General features: G+C 36.5%; 1 protein-coding gene across 1 annotated transcript in view; it reads left to right on the top strand.

Moving 5' to 3' along the window:
• Positions 1–21,810, top strand: part of LOC124893723 (beta-galactosidase 9-like) — a gene marked incomplete at its 3' end in the record, with an annotated part of 28,352 nt that overhangs the window by 3,752 nt on the left and 2,790 nt on the right. The window contains exons 4-17 of the mRNA XM_047404609.1: positions 170–282; positions 659–725; positions 1,495–1,587; positions 3,870–4,013; positions 4,670–4,758; positions 5,929–6,034; positions 6,710–6,797; positions 7,144–7,265; positions 8,596–8,793; positions 9,386–9,618; positions 10,573–10,688; positions 11,149–11,246; positions 11,620–11,730; positions 12,607–12,717. Of these exons, the coding sequence (XP_047260565.1) occupies positions 170–282; positions 659–725; positions 1,495–1,587; positions 3,870–4,013; positions 4,670–4,758; positions 5,929–6,034; positions 6,710–6,797; positions 7,144–7,265; positions 8,596–8,793; positions 9,386–9,618; positions 10,573–10,688; positions 11,149–11,246; positions 11,620–11,730; positions 12,607–12,717 (1,689 nt within the window). The remainder of the gene's footprint in view (positions 1–169; positions 283–658; positions 726–1,494; positions 1,588–3,869; positions 4,014–4,669; positions 4,759–5,928; positions 6,035–6,709; positions 6,798–7,143; positions 7,266–8,595; positions 8,794–9,385; positions 9,619–10,572; positions 10,689–11,148; positions 11,247–11,619; positions 11,731–12,606; positions 12,718–21,810) is intronic.

Genomic DNA, 21,810 nt, shown 5'->3' on the forward strand with positions numbered 1-21,810 from the left:
ACTGTATGTAATACAATCTATATTCTTGTAGAGTCTATATTATTAAAAGAGCCAGTCTTGTTCTTCAATCAACTCTTTTTATGCTACCTACTATTTAATCTCTTTAATCTTTATCTGTATAAGTTCTTGATATTTCTGAACTCCTCTCTTTTGATGCTTCTCTTTTCAGTATAACTTTGAAGGAAGATATGATATTGTCAAGTTCGCAAAGCTAGTTGGATCTCATGGATTGTATCTCTTTCTTCGAATAGGTCCTTATGCTTGTGCAGAATGGAACTTCGGGTTATGTTCTTTTTCCAATATTTCCCTGCTCAATTTTGACTTTATCATAGATGTGTTGTCATGCTTCAAGATCTAGTCTATTATTTCAATAAAGCAAAAGGTTAACTACTTTTGGTAAATGCATTACTTCACTCTCACAAGTTGATAAGCAACAAAGAAGGGTGCTATCAAGAAATGATAATCTGTAGTAATTAAACAAGTTAGCACTAAGAAATACTGAGATCCCTATTTTTTTAATTTTTATTTTAAAATAAAGGAAAAAGAAAAAAATAGAGATGTCCACAACAGAATATAGCAGATGGGAGTTAACACATTTGTGTCACCACTGAGAACTTTTGTATTAATCTCACTAGGTGATTTACTGTCTGTATTGCAGGGGCTTCCCCGTATGGCTTCGTGATATACCTGGAATAGAATTTCGAACAGATAATGCTCCATTCAAGGTATTATAGCAGGGGAACAGAAATCTTTCTGTAGAATTGTATGAGGCCTTTTTGAGGTGTCCTTGGAGTGTGACGTTTCTAAATTTTGTAAATAACTTGTTTGTATGGCCATGTCTATGTTTTGTTTGACATGATTTGTGGCCTCTATGTCTGCTGCATATAATATAGGTTCCATACTGATTCAACGAGACCAAACCAATTATATGTCATTTTGTTAATTCTAAATTCGGTTAACCTTATAGAGATATTAGATACATTGTTAGGCATAGCACCCAGGGTACGTCCTAGTGGTCAATTAAGTGGGACGAGAACCGTCCAACAACATGTTTCTATAAAATGCTTTGTCACCACCATGTTACCGTCCAACAATAAGCCTCGCCTTTAGTTCATTGTTTTCACACATGCATTTCACGATTAGTACTGTTCCTCATCCTGTCAAGATTTTTCTTCTAGGAGCAAATAGCTTGGCAAATTTTGTCAACCTGTTTCTATATTGGGGAAAGTACATTCTTGTTGTTGTTCTTTGGATCTCAAAATAAAGCAATTACTCCATGCATTTTATGGCAGACATTCCTTGTTTAAAGTTAAATTTTGTATCTGTTTACTAATATTCAGTTGGAATTGTGGCATTGTTGGTTGACTGATTGACTCAGCAAAAAATAAGTTGGCTGTCCAATACTTTGTTGGTTAAATTGCAGTTGTGGTAGTTTAAGAGCATTATTTGGCTGCTGGAAGATTGCAATTTGACAAATTGAAACACTTTTCCCAGGAGGAGATGGAGCGCTACGTTAAAAAGATAGTTGATCTTATGATAGCCGAGTCACTCTTTTCGTGGCAAGGTGGTCCTATCATTTTGTTGCAGGTTATGAAGTTTCTTATCCTGAATAACTAATTAGAATATCAGTATATGTAAGTCTGATAACTGCGCTTTATGTCACAACCCGAGCCGAGGCTCTGACCGCGACGGACGTCCCGGACCACATAGGCCCAAGAAAAACCCCCTTAGCATTCTATCATAAGCATAATTTATATAAAAGTGCGGAAACATAATGAAATTCAAGGAAAATCTGTAAACTGAATAAAAATGGAAATCCCAGACTTTGAACATAACATTATAACAAAACATCTATGAAACTCAGTCTATGAAGCCTCTAGTCATGACTAAACTGTCTCTTTCGTGACTAGGCCCCAGCAATACCATGAAAACTGAAAATACTGAATGTCTAAATGCACTGCCTTCCGGAAGATGGAGGGCTCACCAACTCTGATAGTGTCTGAACAAATCCTAATGTTGCGTTGGACCGTGGGAATGAGCCTCCGAAACCACATCATGAAATGATGCCACTGTCTGAGGACGGTCAATACATGGAATGTATTGGCATGTAGAATGGCCAAGTAAAATAACATTTAAATAATACCAATAGTAAAGACTTTGAATCAAAATACATAGAGGGGTTAGAACGACAACATATCAAAAGGTAGACATGAGTTCTGGTTTTAAAATCTGCTTTCTGAGACTCTATTTTGAATTCTATAATTCTGAGCTAGGTGGCGTCCCCAACATGGTCTGAAAAACCCCATAGGCTATGTGGGGTCTGACTTTGACTCCTCGGCCAAGCCCTCAATTCAAATTTGCTGCAAGGATTGGAGTGTCTGAGTTTGGTATACCAAAGCATAAAGTAAGTATACAATGATTATCCGTATTTCATGACAGAATCAACTCCGCTCGGCAAAACACGATTTCAGGCAATGGGCCTTCGAACCCATGCCTTCTCGGTTAGCCACCTAACTCTTTTTAAGCCCATATTTTAGCCTTTTTAGATTCATAAATCTTTCTTAAAACTCAGTTTGTAGTCTGAATGACAATTGTCTGATTTGGTATCATCATACCAAGACTTGCAAGTCACTTGAGCCATCTTATACTTTTTGTTTCATATCTTACATGTCATGAATCATTGATCACCATAAAGTAATTCAAAGGTCAAATAATAATGCTCTTCAAATCAATGGGATAGTTTAAGCAATGAGATTTCTCATTCATGATTCTTGTAAAAATTCTTTTAGGAGGACTCATCCCTTTCAATTGATATCAAACAAACACCATAGAAAACTTGAGCAACATTAACACGAGTAGTACTACTCTTCGAACCCGTTTATATAGAAAATGAATAATTAAGTAAAGGAAACATTTAAATCTCCGTTCTCTTCATCAACCATAATATAACATGATACTTAGCAAAAGTTCATAATTTGAGGCATAAATATGAATTTGAAACCATGTTCTTGTAGTTAAATGAAATTCCATAATTCGCACACTAAAAAGAGTTTAGAGAATATAGATTCAAACCCGGTAGCTTTTTGGTCGTTCTACATACCTTTTTACCTAGATAAATTGAACAAAACTTGACCTTGGAGGCTCTCCTAATGAATTTGCTTATTGCTCGACTCAAATAGGGATAGGCAGATTTTGGGTGAATCTACTTAGGGAAAACGTAATGGGACATTAGGGGATGATTTTAGGTGCATAAGGACCAAAATGTCCCTTAAAATACCCAACCTTCAGGTAAAAGAGGGTGGGGGTGTTTGGCGGGGGGGGGTTGGTTGCACACCCCAGCGCGCGGCCCGACACGTGCCTTGCCCCGTGCGGCGCGGGCCCCAGCACGTGCGAGCCTACCGCAGGTCGAGGCAGTAGACCCTCGCCGTGGCTTGTGCGACGCGGGGCCAACATGAGGTTGTCCCTGTGCGACGCACGACCCATAATTTCACCCAAAAATGCTTCTAAACGCTGTACAAGTCGTTCCCAACCGATTTCAACTCATTTATTAGGTTCTAAAGGTTCGTTTTAGCTCTAGAATGGTGTTCAAACATGCGGGGTGTTACACTTTATTGGTTAGACAAATAGAAATTATTCTGCCAAGACTCCTTGAAATCATTGACATGAATAATGCACCTTACAACTGGGTCTAGGTAACTTCCTCTTGAAATAATTAATGGAAGTCCAGTTTTAGAGACATTTGCTAAACACTGATAAATTTAGCACTTTCATCTATCTCCTTCTCCTTCCCTCTGCATATGTCCTTGCATGCTTCTGCATCTAGGTTTAAACTAGAGTTGTGTCTTTGACTGACATTAAACTTTTGTCAGATTGAAAATGAATATGGAAATTTTGAAAGCTCATTCGGTCCCAAGGGGAAGATATATATGAAATGGGCTGCTGAAATGGCTGTTGGTCTTGGTGCTGGTGTTCCATGGGTCATGTGCCAGCAAACTGATGCTCCAGAATACATTGTAATGCACTTGGTTCCCCGATCTTCTCTAATATATCTAATTGTAGCTAGTTGGTTTATTTAGTCTCTTATACAGCAACAATAACAGCAGACCCAATATAATCCCACAAGTGGGGTCTGGTGAGGGTAGGATGTAACCTTATCCCTACCTTTGTGGGGTAGAGATGTTGTTTCCGATGGACCCTAGGTTATTTATTCTCTAATAGTTATGATAAAATAGATTCATTAGATAATAATTTTATTTATTTCATTGAACGAGTTGCATAAAAACTAGTATTTAGAAGTTTTGTGCGAATATGCAGGCATATTTCATAATTTCTTTTGTAAAAGATAAACTGGCGTAGAAACTTATCAATTTGTACCTCACTTTAAAATTTTAAAAAACTTAACTAAAAGAGAACTTTTATCATATATAACAAATACATTCAACTGAACTTTCAAGTTATCCGAACACACGAATTGTGGCAAACTGATCTGAGATGATCAAGTCCTGGTTTCTCAAACTTTTTTTTTTGGATTAAATTTATTAATTTGAAAGCAGCAGCGAGTTCTCTCTGATTTATTTCTCTCCCCTGTTGTTATTAGTCCTCCTTTTTAGGGCCAGGTATTCTACCTTTTCTTTATCTTGTTATGTGATATAATTTTTCTTTTTAACAGATAGATACTTGCAATGCATACTATTGTGATGGCTTCACGCCAAATTCCGAGAAGAAACCGAAAATCTGGACCGAGAATTGGGATGGAGGGTATGGTAATTGCTGCTTCTTTGTTAAATCTTTGTCATTTCACTGAATTCTGAACCAATATTTGCATGGTTCTAGGAAGCCTTAGGTTCTTGTTAGTGCTATGATTATACGACCTGCAAAGTGTGAGTTGACTTCTCTATAACTCATGAACTAAAAAGCAACATATCTTTGCTTGCATAAAGCACCTATTTTGAAAAAGTTATTCTCAGCAGATTCTGACCTTTGTACTTGACTTTATATGCTTCCACATATTCTTTGTTAGGAAAGCTTAGAATAATGGCAGATATACATTAGAGGCAATTTTGTTCTAATAAGTGTTCCATCTCATATGTAAGGGTTTCATTTTATCTCTCTCATATATAATATTTTAAGTCCTAAACTAGCGTAAATATAAGAACATCACTTCTTAACCAAAGGAGAATATTATCAAGAAAAAATGTTAGGAAAGCTAGAATGGGATTTTAGAACTTCATCTGAAATGAAAAAGTTGAGAACAATAAATTCAGTAATATATGAAGTATCAGCAGTCGATTTGTTAAGTTTCTAGCTATGTGTGGAAATCTGTTCCTCACTTCTCCTCCCCTTCAGTAATTGTGCCTTCACATATGAGGTCCATAATAATTTCCGAAGGGTAATGGTGGATGTCTTGAGATAAGAAGAATTCTATCTAGTTTGACTGTTTGAGTGTGTCAAATGGTCCAGAAAAGATAAGTTTCCCAAGGTTAGCTGCTCCTCAATCTTTTACTCTCATGAAAGATGACAATCATATGAAGTGGAGAATTAATGAGGTTATGTATTAGATTAAGCTAAAGGATGGAAATGTAGTTCTTTGCTTGCTTAGAATGTGCAGGTTAGATCTTGGGAAGTTTTCTTCTCAGGTTTAGGTTAGTTGATTATTTAGTTAAGTTAGTATTATTAGTTCTTCAGTGAGTGAATAACGATAGATGGACATTGCATACTGAAATCTAACTCAAGAACTATGATCCAGGAAAACGTGGTATACTTGAGCTCATATCCCTTCAGTATGCTCTCTTTTATTTTATGCCTCCCTCTGATGTATACAACTCAAAAAGGAATGCAGGAACTCTTAGCTACATTTTGGATCAAGTTGAGTCAATAACATAGAGAAAATGGAAAGAAACGACAGTCTTATTTCTTTTTTTGCTGCAGGTTTGCAGATTGGGGTGAAAGACTCCCACATAGACCCTCTGAGGATATTGCATTTGCAATTGCTCGTTTCTTTCAGCGTGGGGGCAGCTTACAGAACTATTATATGGTATTTAGATGCATCTGATGTTCTTTAAAGTTTATTTTGCAGGGTACAGATAGCTCATGTACCTTAATATATTTAACTGTCTCCTATTCCAGCTGACCTTACTTGTAATTCTTTTAAAAGTTTTCCTGTAGACCAATAGTCAGATTACCCAGTTCCACCTGATCATCTCTTTTTTCGATTAATGGGACTTGTTCTATATCCAGTATTTTGTTTGTTGAAGAGTTTAAACAGGCATTTTATGTGTGTTTAAATATTGATTACCAGTTTATGCGAACCAGAGAGGCTTGAAGTTACACTGGTTGAAGCTCCTATTAGGTTTGTTTAGACGTCAAGAAAGACACTAGAAAATGTACTTTAAGAGAAAATTTCTAAAAGTAAAGGAGAGAAGATCATTTTTCTTCCACATGTTTCTTTGACGGGAAAAACTATAGTTTAAATAAGAATAACCAACCTTTCAAATCTAATGATAGTTCAAATAAGAAGAAACTATTTCCTTTCAAACTACTCCACACTTTTGCTAGACTCAAATGTTTCTTGCCGGAAACTGTTTTACAACTACCAGAGTAATTCGACGCCAAAAAAAGGGCTGGAAACTTGGATTTGTGGCACTTTCCTTTTTGTTTTCAGGAAGAAACAATTTCCTTGCTGACCGGCTGTTTCATCTTGTAATACCAGTATTTTGGTGGGACAAATTTTGGCCGAACTGCTGGAGGCCCAGCTCAAATCACTAGCTATGATTATGATGCTCCCCTTGACGAATATGGTAACTTTTCAGTTTTATTTACTCTTCTTTAAGAACATTACTGTCAAGGTAAAATTTGATAGCCAGGTTTACATTGATATAGCCTCTTTTTTTCATAAGTACTCATTAAATAGACCGCAATAACAACTTTGATAATTATCTTACCTTATGAAAAAGGTCTATGTTAAGCTGTTTCACTGATAGAATGTTAAAGTGTTAGTGTTAGGATCATCCGTATGGTTAAAATGTTAGCAGTGCCAAGTCCTTTAATAAGATTTTGTCCCTTTTATGTCTATACATAAGTGTCTTATAATCATCAAACTGTCAATATTTTCGCTCTTGTTCTCACAATTACTATTTTGTATAGGACTACCACGTCAACCTAAGTGGGGCCATTTGAAGGATCTGCATGCTGCTATAAAGCTTTGTGAACCTGCTCTTGTTGCTGCTGATTCACCTCAGTATATTAAACTGGGACCAAAACAAGAGGTCAGTTATAGACTTGAGTAATCCCTGGTGTTGCTGTAAGTCCACATGTTATTAAATGCAAAATAAAAGGTTAGTTATTGAATATTTATTGTGATGAATGTGTTTTAGCCTGGCTACCTTTGTAGAGGTACTTGTTACTTTTTCTTTATTATCAAAGGTGCATCATGTTTTTACTTTGGTCATTGACAACAACTAAATTCCTTAAGATATCTCGTAAATCCGAAATATCATCAATTACTATTATGATGCTTCACTTAATAATGTCTTTGATAGAGCATAGTTAATGTTATTCTTGCTTTTCGGGGAGGTTGCAGTCATCTGTTTCTAACAGGACAAACAATATATGACATATGTTTACAAATTACTTGATCCTTAAAAAAATTGCACCAGCATTATCGTCCTTTGGAAGAAAAGCAGATAAGAATATCATGAGCTATTTACACCCCCATATATAACTGGAAAATAGGAGGAAAATCTCTCATTCAAATCGAAATTTATCTGGTCAATGAATCAATCTAGTTGATTTGATTTCTTAGTTGTGGAAAAAAGTCTCTCTTTTAGAAGTCTAAAAAAAAAGTCTTATCTTTCTCATCAGGAAATTAATTACCATGGACTAATTGCCTACCAAAATATAATCAATCTAATTTACGGAGCTATTCTCTTTTTCTTCTTCCAAATGGCAAATCTTTCCGCTGGGGGAAGTTTTTGAATTACGAATGAGGCTTTGCATCTTTTGTTACTTGTGATAATTTTAGAGTGGATAGTTGGCAATATTGTTAGGGTTTTTTGCCATGATTTTCTTATCAAATTTAAATTTTATTTTTAAATAAAAGTAATACCATAATTACTTTTACTTTTCTGAAAGAAAAATAGTACCACAATGTAGTCTTTTAAAGAAATTTTATCTCTCATTAGTTTTATGTTTTTAATATTAGGTTTTATATGTAGGCTGATTGGCCAAATCATATAATAATATTATTTTTTAGTATTATTTTCTTTGTTGTCAGATTTCGTCTCATAGTTTGCAACTAATAGCTTTCGCATGTCTCGATTTCGAACCCAACATTGGCAATCCTATTCGATACACTTAATATGAATGTGAAAGTTAAGAAAGGCAGGAAAGACTTTATCTGAAAAATAAAGGAAAGGCAGAAAGGAATAAAGGATGGACTCCTTTATTTTATGCGAGGGTGAATCTACTCTGCTTTTAGGATAACATTACTCTCTTCTTCTTACCTTAAAATTGTTCTTATGAATCACCATATTTGTGATCCCTTCTCTACTTTACCATTTCATCCGTTTGTATTTGATGCTTGTCATGTTACTTCAGGCACATGTCTATCGTGGAGCATCCAACAACTATGGCCAAGATTTGTCCTTGAATGAAGGCATATGTGCAGCATTTATTGCAAACATTGATGAACATGAATCAGCAACTGTGAAATTTTACGGTCAAGAGTATACTTTACCTCCATGGTCAGTGAGTATTCTGCCAGATTGCAGAAACACAGCTTTCAACACAGCTAAGGTTTGTTGATGTTCCCGCTGTTAAAAGAGTATAAGTTTGAAGTTCAAAAGATAGCTGTCAATGCTTGCATGTTTACTTGTTTCATTATTTTCTTTTATTCCAAGCTTGTAATATTGTATTGATAATGCTTTTTTATGTGTGGCTTCCTTAAACTGAGGCTGCAGTCATTACTAACTTCTGTGTGGATGATGGTAGTCGGTAGATTACAAAGATTGTTGATTTTCCATTGCAGCTCAACATGTCTCCTATAGCTTCTGAATAAATGGTTGAATCAAGTGTTTATGACCCTTTTGGCAAATAGTTCATCCGAAATTACGATTTGACACCATAAGACCTGGCAATGCATTGTGAATTTAGCTACAGTTTAGGTGTTCAATTACATGCTCATCTTGATTGAAAGAGAAACATATCCTGATTACTAAAGCTTAACTTTAGCTTTAGTAACCTCATCATTGTATAGTTACAAGTACCCACTCTCTTTCAAGTATATAACCTAGTGTCATCATCACCAGAATGCTTCTAAAACTAAGTAGTACTTTGTGATTTATTTTATAAAATGTTTAATTTCTTTTCTCTTCCATTCCTTAAACAGGTGACCGCACAAACTTCAATTAAAACAGTGGGCTCTGATTCCGTTTCAGTTGGGAATAATTCTTTGATTCCTCAATTAAGCACTAAAAGCAATCTCGAAAGTATTTCACAATCTTGGATGACATTGAAGGAGCCACTTGGTGTGTGGGGTGACAAGAATTTTACTTCTAAAGGGATACTGGAGCATCTAAATGTGACAAAAGACCAGTCTGATTACCTGTGGTATCTGACCAGGTATTTCAAACTTATAACTGAGGTTAGTAAACAGTGATTACTACCTTAATTTGGAACCAATTGATAATGGGATTGTCCAATTCCACATAAAGCTTTAAAACCTCACCATTTGTACCACATTCTCAGATGACATCTATACTGGAATTGAAGCGAATTGAAACCCGTGAAGATAATCTTTCGACATAAGATGGCCAGTGCGTCCCGCTCTTCATAAATTAATGAGTTTGATGTTTATATACTACAGAGTGTTGTACGTGACAACATTTATGATGAACATGGCCACTCTATCTGCTGGCTGCTAACTTTACATTAGACGTAAAACTAACTTAAAAAACTACAGACGGGACATTTCTGGTTTAACCAAACTGTTCTCTTTCCCTGTATTGCAACTGTTTGTGCTTCCTTTTGTGTGTTCTTTTCCTTTTAACCCCTGTACTAATGTACTTTGGCTTCTGAATAACTGGAAACATGTGATTCTTAACTTGTGGTCTGAGGATTTCAAATTGTAGGGCTAAAAGCAATATTAGAGTTTCAACTAAGACAATATGAACTTCTTTGAGGTTTAAGGATAGATGAAGCATAATATTTCTTAATGTCCATATTTTGTTATCCTTGCATTTGGTTGTGTGTGTGTTTGTGAGTAGTTAGGCTTTAACAATGTCAAGCCTCTTTGGATGAGCATCTGCATACCTTTTGGTACTTTTGGCTTTTGAGATAAATTGTTTGGTGGGCGAGTTTATTAATGATTGTCCATGCAGTAGCGTGATTCTCTGAATGTTTTGTTGTCTCCCGATTATCTTTGACTCATCTTTTCTTTTCCTTTAACAAGTGAATAGCCACACAACACAAATACCAAAAACACTGGAAGATTTGGTTACAAATAGATTCATACATTTGTAATTGGTTGCAAACTGAAACAGTGATGTGTTACTCTGTTATCTCTGGTGAATGCAGGATATATATTTCTGATGATGACATCTCATTTTGGAAGCAAAAGGATGTTAGTCCAACGATTGATATTGATAGCATGCGCGATTTTGTTCGTATTTTTGTTAATGGGCAGCTTGCAGGTATTTGGTTAGGTTGCTTTTGTGCTGTATTATTATGCATCTCTTTTCTCTGTGTTATAGCATTACCCAATTCGCCTGGCATTGTCAAAGTGTACTTAAGACATTGAACTTTTCTTGATCTGCATGAATATGATTTTCAAATTTATTTTAATTTCATCTCTGAGCATAGGGATGGCCTGATGCATCGTCGTAGAAATATCATTTTCAAATTTATGTTAGTTTCCATCTCTGAGCATAACATTCTGATGGATTGTGGTAGAGTGTCTGACAAGTACTCATATAAAATATCACTATTTTTCATGTGCTTATAGTGCATGGGGCTGAAACATTAGTCAAGGTAGCTTTGAGAGTGTCTGTCCCAGTGTCTGTCCATGCTAACGTAGTATTTTATTTCCCTTTTTCTCCTTATGTCTTCGATTCTTCACCCTTTTACCTTATGATGTGTCTGTTGCAAATGAAGGTAGTGTGAAAGGCAAATGGATCAAGGTGGTTCAACCTGTTAATCTAGTTCAGGGATACAACGACATACTACTATTATCTGAGACGGTGGGATTGCAGGTAGAGCTGGTTTAGAAGTTGGATTATCCTGATGACAGATTTGATCATATTATATCTGAAGTATTGTCTCAAAACTTGAAAGCAGTGATATTAACTTTTTGTGAAAACTGTTGTATCTTTTCACACACTCATCAGAACTGGGAAAAGACAATAATCTCCCATTGTCCAAATTCCATATTTTGAATCCCTGACCTCAATTTCTCTTTCTTATTTATTTCCTTACTTGAATCAATGGTAATGATGCATGTTTACAGGCTAATTTGAATTTCACTTTATGGTTTATCAAATCTTCAATATGACTCTTCAAAGGCTCTCAAACTCCATTCCTCATTGTCTTCAAAAGCTAAAAAAGACTTTTTTGCCACATTTTCAGAATTATGGAGCCTTCTTAGAGAAGGATGGGGCAGGTTTTAAAGGTCAGATAAAGCTTACAGGATGCAAAAACGGAGATATTAATCTCACAACTTCCTTATGGACCTACCAGGTACCTCATTTTCTTCATTTAAATGAATTTTGATGGTCACCTGTGATAAAAAAAATAAAACTTCTCATTTGCTTTGGTATTGATAGTTACTCAGGTGACTTGCAGTTTGTAATGAGTCCAAAGGTAGATTATTTCCTTCATCTCGTGAGTGCTAAAACAATTAAAAGAACCAAAATCTGAGAAACTACTCTAGACAGACTAGACTGGAAGGACAAGTGGGTTTACTTTTCACTCCTTAGTGGTATTTGAAAAGTGTTAATGGTGCTGAGCAAATTGATGATAGAATCGTGGATAAGATGTGGAAGAAGTCCCAATTAGATTCTGTCCAAAAGCTTTTGGATATGCATCTTTCTCAGTGAATATCAGGTTTCTTTCATGTTCAAGTAGATTGCTAATCTTACCTGTCATTTGTAGACCCATAGTGTGTTCCTTCGGTTGAGCTAAAAAAGACTTCCTATATCTACAGAAAATATAACGTGAAAAAAGCAAGGCTTCTATATCCATCTGTTCTCTGCTTGTGAATTTACAAAATTTGATTTAATCCAGGCTTATGCGGACAGAATCAACTTGCTAAAAAGTACCATATCTTCCACATGCAAATAAATTGATCTTCTATTTTTTTTTTAATAACCGTGGTGTCCGGGCCAGCTTGCACTCACCTCGACTAATTCCACAGGATACCTGCCACCTCTCACCACTAACAACAGGTACCAGGTAACTCTGTCCACCAAGGCTAGACTAGATGGGAAGAAATCATCCGGTGTTTGTCTCTGTTGGGAATTGAACCTGTGAATTTGAAGATGATTAAACTTGCTTATGCTTTTTCAATATACAACTGAAAATGGGAAGCCTGAATTTTAGTTATATATTCAACAGGTGGGGCTTAAAGGTGAATTCCTGAAAGTCTACGATGTCAATAGTACTGAAAGTGCAGGATGGACTGAGTTGCCCAATGATGCAATTCCTACAATCTTTTCGTGGTACAAGGTAAGTCGACAAAGATCAAATACTAGGTTCAGCTGTCACTAGCATTGAGAAGAACTTGCTAATTATTGGGAATATCGTTTACTTAACTTAGTGTTACTCAAGCTACATATCTATGACATTGATTCTTTAATATGTGCTTATGTCCTTTATTGCCTTCCTTAAGCTAGATTTATTTGTGGGTGAAGCAAGCCACCACATTCGATACTACTAGAAAGATTTGTTGTTGGTTTAAAACCGTTAAAGGAAAATAACGCAGGAATTCAATTCAAAAGCTAGTCGCTAAAACAGAGATGGAGTTTGAAGAGAATATGCAGAGAGATAGATTATTTTCTTGAACGTCTATTATTGATCATCAACTTAGCAACTTAAATAGTTGCTATTACAACTAAAAATAGGACAAAGAAACAACCTATTTCTACCAAAATTAAAATAACTAATTAGTTTCCGACCGAAGATAGGACTCCTAATTTAACTAGGATTGTACGTAAAAAAACTGGAGAAAAAAGAAAAAAATAGCTACATTCTTAAAGCAACTTTCAACACTCCTCCTTACTTTATGAAATGCAAACACCAATTTCTTGCCTTAGAAGCTCGAACTTGCTGACTGGAAGTGGCTTAGTGAACAGGTCTGCTAGCCGGCTTTCAGACTTGCACTAAAGGAGTCGCTACCAATTTTCAACTGCTGATTGCTACCATCACTGCAATGTGCATTGGAACTAGGATTTGCATGAGGGCATGGTTTATTGAGAATCTGTCCGAACAATTTTACATCACCATTCCTACAATGTTTCTCCACGGTTGATGAACTACCTGGTGTCTTTTGGATTTCTTGCAATGCAGCTGATGTTCTGCAGCCAGGATCTCCAAACTGTGTGAGAGCCTACTCCCCCACTGAATAGCTGCCAAGAATCTGGCAGGATTCAACCTGGGCTAACCGGGAATTGCTCGGCAAAGGTAGCTCAGCTGACTGAGTAGCATTCTCACACTGCTCATCACAAACATTCTCAAGTTCCAGTTTTGATAATTTAGCAGCTTCAGGCATCTGTTTCCTCTGAACTGAAATATTGCTTTCCAAGTAAAGCTTACACTCAGAATCAGATTCCAAATGAGTCATATTCTGGAATCCATTAAGAGGGTACAATCCCCCTCCCCTAGCAAGACCAGAATTATTTCCCGACAACACCATATTGGGCTTTCTATCTTCCAAATCATGCTCAGGCAAAGAAATTTCTTCACCTAAATGCTGCTTAGCAGAAACTTCATTCGGACAAGGTATGCCACGCAGGCCATTCTCCGAGTCATCCGATGGAAGTCCAGAAATATTATCTAGCTTCTCCTCGGACGCAGCAGCAGCAACTTTCTTGGGATACACTTTCTCCTAGCTGTCAGTGACGGAAAGGTCTGTTCCTTAAAGATCATTAAGCAAGTCAATGCAGTCAACTTTGCAATCGCAACCAGGACAAAGTCAGCCTTCATCATCAGGTGAAATGTCTTCTTTTAGCAGAGGTGGCTAGAGGTGGCTCCACACACAACTGGTGAAATCTCCACTCTTCTTCCAATGGATTTAATGAGAAACTTCTGTCTCTCATTTTGACTTTAAATAGGTCTTGTCCAGATGCTTCAAGCAGCGTTTATCTTCGAAATACAATTTGAAACCTTTTTCTAATAACTGACCAACACTTAACAAGTTCTGGTTCAAATCGGGTACATAAAGAACATCAGAAATTGTTTTAGTGTCCGATTGTGTTTCAATTATAATGGTTCCTATTCCTTTTGCTTGAATATAACCACCATGGCCGATTCTAACTTTTGTAACTTTAGTAGGCCTCAAATCTTTAAAAATATCTTTATCGCAAGTCATATGATTTGTGCATCCGCTATCGATCAGTCACGACTCGCTTGAGACACTGCTTGTAAAACATGATGCGACAAAGAGTTGATCTTCTTCCTATTCATCAACAACTCGAGCCTCTGCATCTTGCTGCTGAGTTTTGTTCTTGCAGATGATCGCTTCATGCCCAAGATGATTGCACTTAGTGCACTTAGCATCAGTCCTCTCCCAACACTTGAAAGGTGCATGTCCGAGCTTGCCGCAATGCTTACAAGGAGGGTAGTTTCCTTTGAAACTACCTGTTTTGTTTTTGTTGTTGTGCGCTGCACCTTTTTCATCAGTTGGTTGGTACTTCTTATTCTTCTTCTTCTTCTTAGAACGTCCATCATCGAGATGCTTGGCTGGTAAGACACCTTCGACAGCTCCTCCTTGTCTCATAACACGCCGTTGCTCTTGCGCTTGAAAAACACTTAAGAGCTCTGCAAGTGTGATCTTAGACAAGTCCTTAGTATTTTCTAAGGTTGTTATGGTAGCCTTAAATCTTTCAGGTACCGTTACTAGGATTTTTTCAACGATCCTTGAATCATTGAAAGTGGAACCCAACAATCTGATGCGATTTGCTAAATTAAGAAGTCTGTCTGTCATAGTACTCCTTTATGGTTTTACTTTCTTTCATACTTTGCAGCTCAAACTCACATACCAGATTCATCACTTGCATCCCTCGAATCCTTTCATCTCCTTCGTACTTAGTCTTGAGATAATTCCATACCTCTTTCGCTGATTGCAGAGACATGATACGAGTAAGGATATTAGATGAAACTGTAGTAAATAAGCATGCCATTTCCTTTGATTTCCTAGTATTCCTCTCCTTGTGAGTTTTAATCTGCGCCACCGTGAGATTGTCCGGCAAGGGAGCTATCTCGTATTCATCTTCAACAGCTTCCTATAGATCCAAAACTTGCAGATATATCCGCATTTTAACTCTCCAGATTTGATAACTTTCTCCATCGAAAGTTGGTAGTTCCATTGAAGAAAAATTTGCTTCTTCGTTCATGGTATCCAACGGATCAGATTGATGTAAACACTCACCGGTCCCTTGAGATTAAAGCTTTGATACCAATTGTTGGTTTAAAACCGTTAAAGGAAAATAACGCAGGAATTCAATTCAAAAGCTAGCCGCTAAAACAGAGATGGAGTTTGAAGAGAATATGCAGAGAGATAGATTGTTTTCTTGAACGTCTATTATTAACGTCTATTATTTATCATCAACTTAGCAATTTAAATAGTTGCTATTACAACTAAAAATAGGACAAAGAAACAACCTATTTCTACCAAAATTAAAATAACTAATGAGTTTCCTACCAAAGATAGGACTCCTAATTTAACTAGGATTGTACGTAAAAAACTGGAGAAAAAGAAAAAAATAGCTACATTCTTAAAACAACTTTCAACATTTGTCCTAGAAGAGATGTTCGGTATTGTTTGGTCAATTTATGTGATCATATTTCAAGTTTTCCATTACATTCTATATTATGAATTTATTCTCTAAGAACCAACCCACCTCAATTTTCAAATTCCCAGTACTATGTAAGAGTGGTGAGAACTTTTGACCTTTCTATTTTACTGCCATGGTAAACTGAAAGTACAAAATGGAAAATTTTCAATCGGTACAGAATTTTCCATTCTCATTTTAATCAATCAATTGACTATGCCTCAATTTCAAATTAATTGGAGTCAACTATATGAATTTCTTTGGATCCATTATGTTCTACCGAGGTCCATATTATTGCATATGTGATAATTTGTTTTGTAAAGAAAATTAGGAGTTCCTTAAAGATTTCAAAATCTCTTATATCATTACATGAATCCAAATCTGTAACCAGAATACAAGGACTTTCAATAAACATTGGTGAAATTTAAGTGTAACATTTACCATTATGCATTTTATGGGATGAGTCAAGATGTATTTAACGACTAATAAGCTTCAACCCAAGCAACTTGCTATCGCATATATGGATCCTTTACTTCCTCTTAGACGGTGGTGAAAGCATTGATTGAAGAGGAGAGCAAGAATTATGTGTTGGGTTCATAGTATATGAAAGAACTGTGAATGGAAAAATGGAGAGTTAAATGGTGGAGGGAAGGAGACACTAAAATGGAAAGTGTACTCCCAAATTAGAAAGTTTACTCTTTCTCCCACATTGGTGGAAGAAGAGAACTTGGAAGTGTTTATAATCAAGAAAACCTACTCCACATGGTAAGTGAGGCAAGAAATAGGAGATGCCTCGCGCCGTCGTCGTCGTCGCTCGCTCGGCTTTGGATTTGGATTTAATCGATCGATGAGATCTATCTTTTTTGGACAAAATTTATTTGAAATCCAAACATACCAAAAGAAAAAACACAGGAAAAATTTTCTGACACTCCATTTATATATATATATGCATGCAGTAACAGTTGCAATGTTTCGAACAGAACTGATGCTTCAGTTGCACTGTTTCAAGTGAACTGATGCACTGCTTCATGAACTGATACATGCTTCAGATGGATGCAATCCTTCAACGAAGTAACACACTGTTTCATGAAATGAGATGACTGTTCAGGAAAAGATGCACTCTTTGATGAACAGATATGAATTTTCAGAAAGAGGTGCAACCTTTAAAGTGAATCATTGCCTCTTTTTAGAAGAGGCATGTTATGGCTATATAAACCTTCTTTCATTCACAAGTTTATACACGAAAATTTCAGAATAAAAACACTCTTCTTGACTTAAAATATTCTGTGTGATCACTCAAAACATTCAATGAGTTCGAAGATATTCCAATTGTTTGAGGTACCGCTACAGTTGGTTTGTTTGGCCATTTTATCCTGGGAGGAAAAGTTCCACAACCTCGGGTACAGTGAGGGGAATTATTTCCTTAAGGAAACTCCGTGAATTCGGACGACTTGGCCAGTTCTGCTTCATCTTTATTTCTGAAAATAAAATACACCTCTTATAAAGATCACTTTGATCTTGGGTTGAGGGTATTTTTTGTACTTCATTGTGTTCTTCTTCTTACACATGAATTATTTGAAGTGGTTGTTTCTAGTATACAGATTCTTGTACCCGTAGAAGGAAAGATAACAATCTTAAGGAAATAACCCCAGAATCTGTATTACTTGTTTTTGGAGATTAAAGCTTAAGTTTTCTACTCCGTTTGAGTTTAACTAGTGATTAGAAGACAATCTTCATCACAAGTTTAAAATTCTCTTGGTTAACAATTGGAAGTCGTAAAAACTTTATTGCTAACTAGAAACAAGAAAAAAAGTTTAAAGTTGTTTAACTTTATAAGTAGTATTTTGAAAATACTAAATATTATTGTCTTGTGGTGGCAGGAAAAATGACAAACGATAGTCTAATGCAAGATGCGGCTACGACTGTGGACAGTATTGCTTCAACAAGTCAAGCAAATGCTTCACAACCAATGGCACCTGCAGAGAAGCCCGGAAAATTTGCGGGCATTGACTTTAAGCGATGGTAGCAAAAGATGTTCTTTTACCTCACCACTTTGTGTCTGCAACGATTCACTAGCGAAGACGCCCCTGAGGTGCCCGAGGGAACCTCGGATAAAGAGCGTTTCATAGTTGTAGAGGCTTGGAAACATTCAGACTTTCTTTGCAGGAATTATATTCTGAGTGGTCTCCAAGACGATCTTTACAATGTTTATAGTGGAACTTAGACATCGAAGGAATTGTGGGGAGCACTTGAACGAAAATATAAGACAGAGGATGCGGGAATTAAGAAATTCCTTGTTGCAAGGTTCCTGGACTTTAAAATGATAGATAGCAAATCAGTTGTCTATCAAGCGCAGGAATTACAAGTAATCATTCACGATCTCCTAGCAGAAGGTATATCTTTGAAAAATACCTTAGTTGAACAAATTGAAAATGTTCTTAGAACTCACATAAACTGTTTTGTAGGTTTGATTGTGAATGATGCATTTCAAGTAGCATCGATCATTGAGAAGCTACTACCTATGTGGAAAGACTTCAAAAACTACTTGAAGCACAAACGCAAGGAGATGACTGTCGAAGATCTTATTATCCGACTACGTATTGAAGAGGATAATCAGGCTGCCGAGAGAAGGTCAAAAGGGAATTTTGCAATTAATGGAGCACATATTGTAGAAGATGACCAAAACAATTCTAAGAAAAAGAAGAAACCTAAACAAGGAAGGCATCAACCCAAGAATAAATTCAAGGGAAAATGCTTCAATTGTGGCAAGATTGGCCACAAGTCCACGGATTGTCGTGCCCCGTAGAAAGGCAAGTAAAAGGATTCAGCAAATATGATTGAATCCAACAAAGAATGTGATGATCTGTGTGCTTTGTTCTCAGAATGCAACTTGGTGGGGAATCCTCGCGAATGGTGGATGGATTCTGGTGCCACCCGCTATGTATGTGCCAACAAAGAGTTGTTTTCGTCATTCGCTCCGGCTCAAGTAGAAGAAATGGTCTACATAGCTAACTCCACTACTGCTAAGGTAGAAGGAACAGGAAAAATATGCTTGAAAATGACTTCAGGAAAGGTCTTGACACTTAACAATGTCTTGTATGTTCCGGTACGTAGGAATTTAATTTCTGTTTCACTTCTAGACAAGAACGGATTCAAATGTGTAACCGTTTCCGGAAAAATTGTATTTAGCAAAGGAGAAATGCATGTAGGGAAAGGCTATCTCACCGAGGGCCTTTATAAGATGAATGTAATGAATGTTGAAATAAATAAAAGTTCAAATTCTTCTTACTTGCTTGAGTTTTATAATTTGTGGCATGAACGTTTAGGCCATGTTAATTATAAAATGTTAAGAAAACTGATTAACTTAGAGATTTTGCCAAACTTCGAGTGCAATAAATCAAGGTGTCAAACGTGTGTGGAATCAAAGTATGCAAAGTATCCTTATAAGTCCGTTGAAAGGAATTCCAATCTTTTAGACTTAGTACACACTGACATTTGTGATATGAAGTCAACACCATCATGTGGTGGGAAAAAGTATTTCATAACTTTTATTGACGATTGCACTAGATATTGTTATGTCTATTTGCTAAATAGTAAGGATGAAGCAATAGATGCGTTTAGGCAATCTAAAACTGAAGCTGAAAATTAAAAAAGGGACGACCCGGTTCATACCTACTCCGTAGGTGTCGGGGAGGAGGGGACCACTCCGGGCCTGACCTACGCGCCCTCACCCCAGCTTCGCTGGAGGGGCGTTTCAAACCCCCCGACCCTGAAGCTGAAAATTAGTTAGATAAAAATGATAAGAAGTGATAGGGGCGGAGAATATAAATCTCCCTTAGCCAAAATATGTGTAGAGAATGAAATTGTCCATCAAACTACGGCCCCGTATTCACCTCAATCTAACGAAATTGTGGAAAGGAAAAACCAAACTTTGAGGGAAATGATGAATGTCTTGTTTATAAGTTCCGGTTTACCGCAAAATTTATGGGGGAGGTTATCCTTACAGCCAATCTTATACTCAACAGTGTTTCCCATAATAAGACACAATCAATTCCTTATGAAAAATGAAAAGGAAGGAAACCCAACTTGAAATATTTCAAAGTGTGGGGTGTCTAGCAAAGGTTCAAATTCCTATGCCTAAAAGGGTTAAGATAGGACCTAAGACAGTGGACTGCGTGTTCATAGGATATGCTAAAAGTAGTAAAGCATGTCGATTTTTGGTTCATAAATTCGAACATCCAGATATTAACGAAAATACGGTAATTGAATCAGACAATGCTGAATTCTTTGAAAACATTTATCCGTATAAAACTAGACATGAACAGTCTAGTAGGGGGTTTAAACAACCTCGAGAGGAACCAAGTGAGAATGTACATAATGAAGAGAATCCAAGACGTAGTGCACATCAAAGAACTTCTACTACGTTTGGATCAGATTTTGTAACATTTCTTTTAGAAAATGAGCCTCAAACATTTAAAGAAGCAATGTCGTCGTCAGACTCATTCTTTTGGAAAGAGGCAATCAATAGTGAGATTGATTCAATCTTAAGCAACCATACATGGAAATTGGTTGATCTTTCTCTCGAAAATAAACCTTTAGGTTCTAAATGGATCTTCAAAAGAAAGATGAAAGCGGATGGTACTATTGACAAATACAAGGCAAAACTTTTAGTAAAAGGCTTCAAACAAAAAAAAGGCCTTGATTACTTCGATACATACTCGCCAGTAATAAGGATAACATCGATTCGAATGTCAATTGCCTTGGCTGTGGCATATGGTCTTGAAATCCATCAAATGGGTGTGAAAACCGCTATCCTAAATGGAGAATTGGATGAAGAAATTTACATGGAATAGCCTGAGAGTTTTGTGGTTCCAAGGAAGGAGAATAAGGTGTGTAGACTTATTAAGTCATTGTATAGACTAAAGCAAGCACCTAAACAATGACATGCGAAGTTTGACCAAACCTTGTTGGCAAATGAATTAAAAATAAATGAATGTGATAAATGTATTTATATTAAAGACACTCCAAATCACCAAGTCATTGTATGTTTATATGTGGATGATATGTTGATCATCAGCAGAGACATTTCTAACATAAATGCAACAAAACGAATGCTCGTGAACAAGTTTGATATGAAAGACCTTGGAGTTGCAGATATGATCTTAGGTATAAGAGTCTATCGAACTCCACAAGGGTTGGCATTATCACAGTCTCATTATATCGAAAATGTACTTGACAAGTTCAAGTATATGGAATTCGGTATTGCCAAGACTCCATTGGATGTGAACTTTGCACTTCGAAAGAATGAAGGTGAAAGTGACTCACAATTGGAGTACGCAAGAGTATTGGGATGTTTAATGTATATAATGAATTGTACACGACCAGACATAGCATGCGCTATTAGTAAATTGAGTCAGTACACGAGTAATCTCAACAAAACTCATTGGATGGCAATGAAAAGAGTTTTTGGATATCTTAAATACACTCAAGATTAGGCCTTGCATTATAATAAATATCCTGCGGTACTTGAAGGATATAGTGATGCAAATTGGATCACCGGATCGAACGAAGTAAAATCCACAAGTGGATATGTATTTACTATCGGTGGAGGAGCAGTCTCTTGGAAATCATCCAAACAAACTTGTATTATTCGCTCTATAATGGAATCTGAATTTATCGCATTAAATAAAGCCGGTGAAGAAGAAGAATGGCTCCGGAATTTCTTGGAAGATATTCCATATTGGCCCAAGCCAGTGGCACCAATATGTAT

This window comes from Capsicum annuum, unplaced genomic scaffold, assembly GCF_002878395.1.
Source record: "Capsicum annuum cultivar UCD-10X-F1 unplaced genomic scaffold, UCD10Xv1.1 ctg64321, whole genome shotgun sequence".
NCBI lineage: Eukaryota > Viridiplantae > Streptophyta > Magnoliopsida > Solanales > Solanaceae > Capsicum > Capsicum annuum.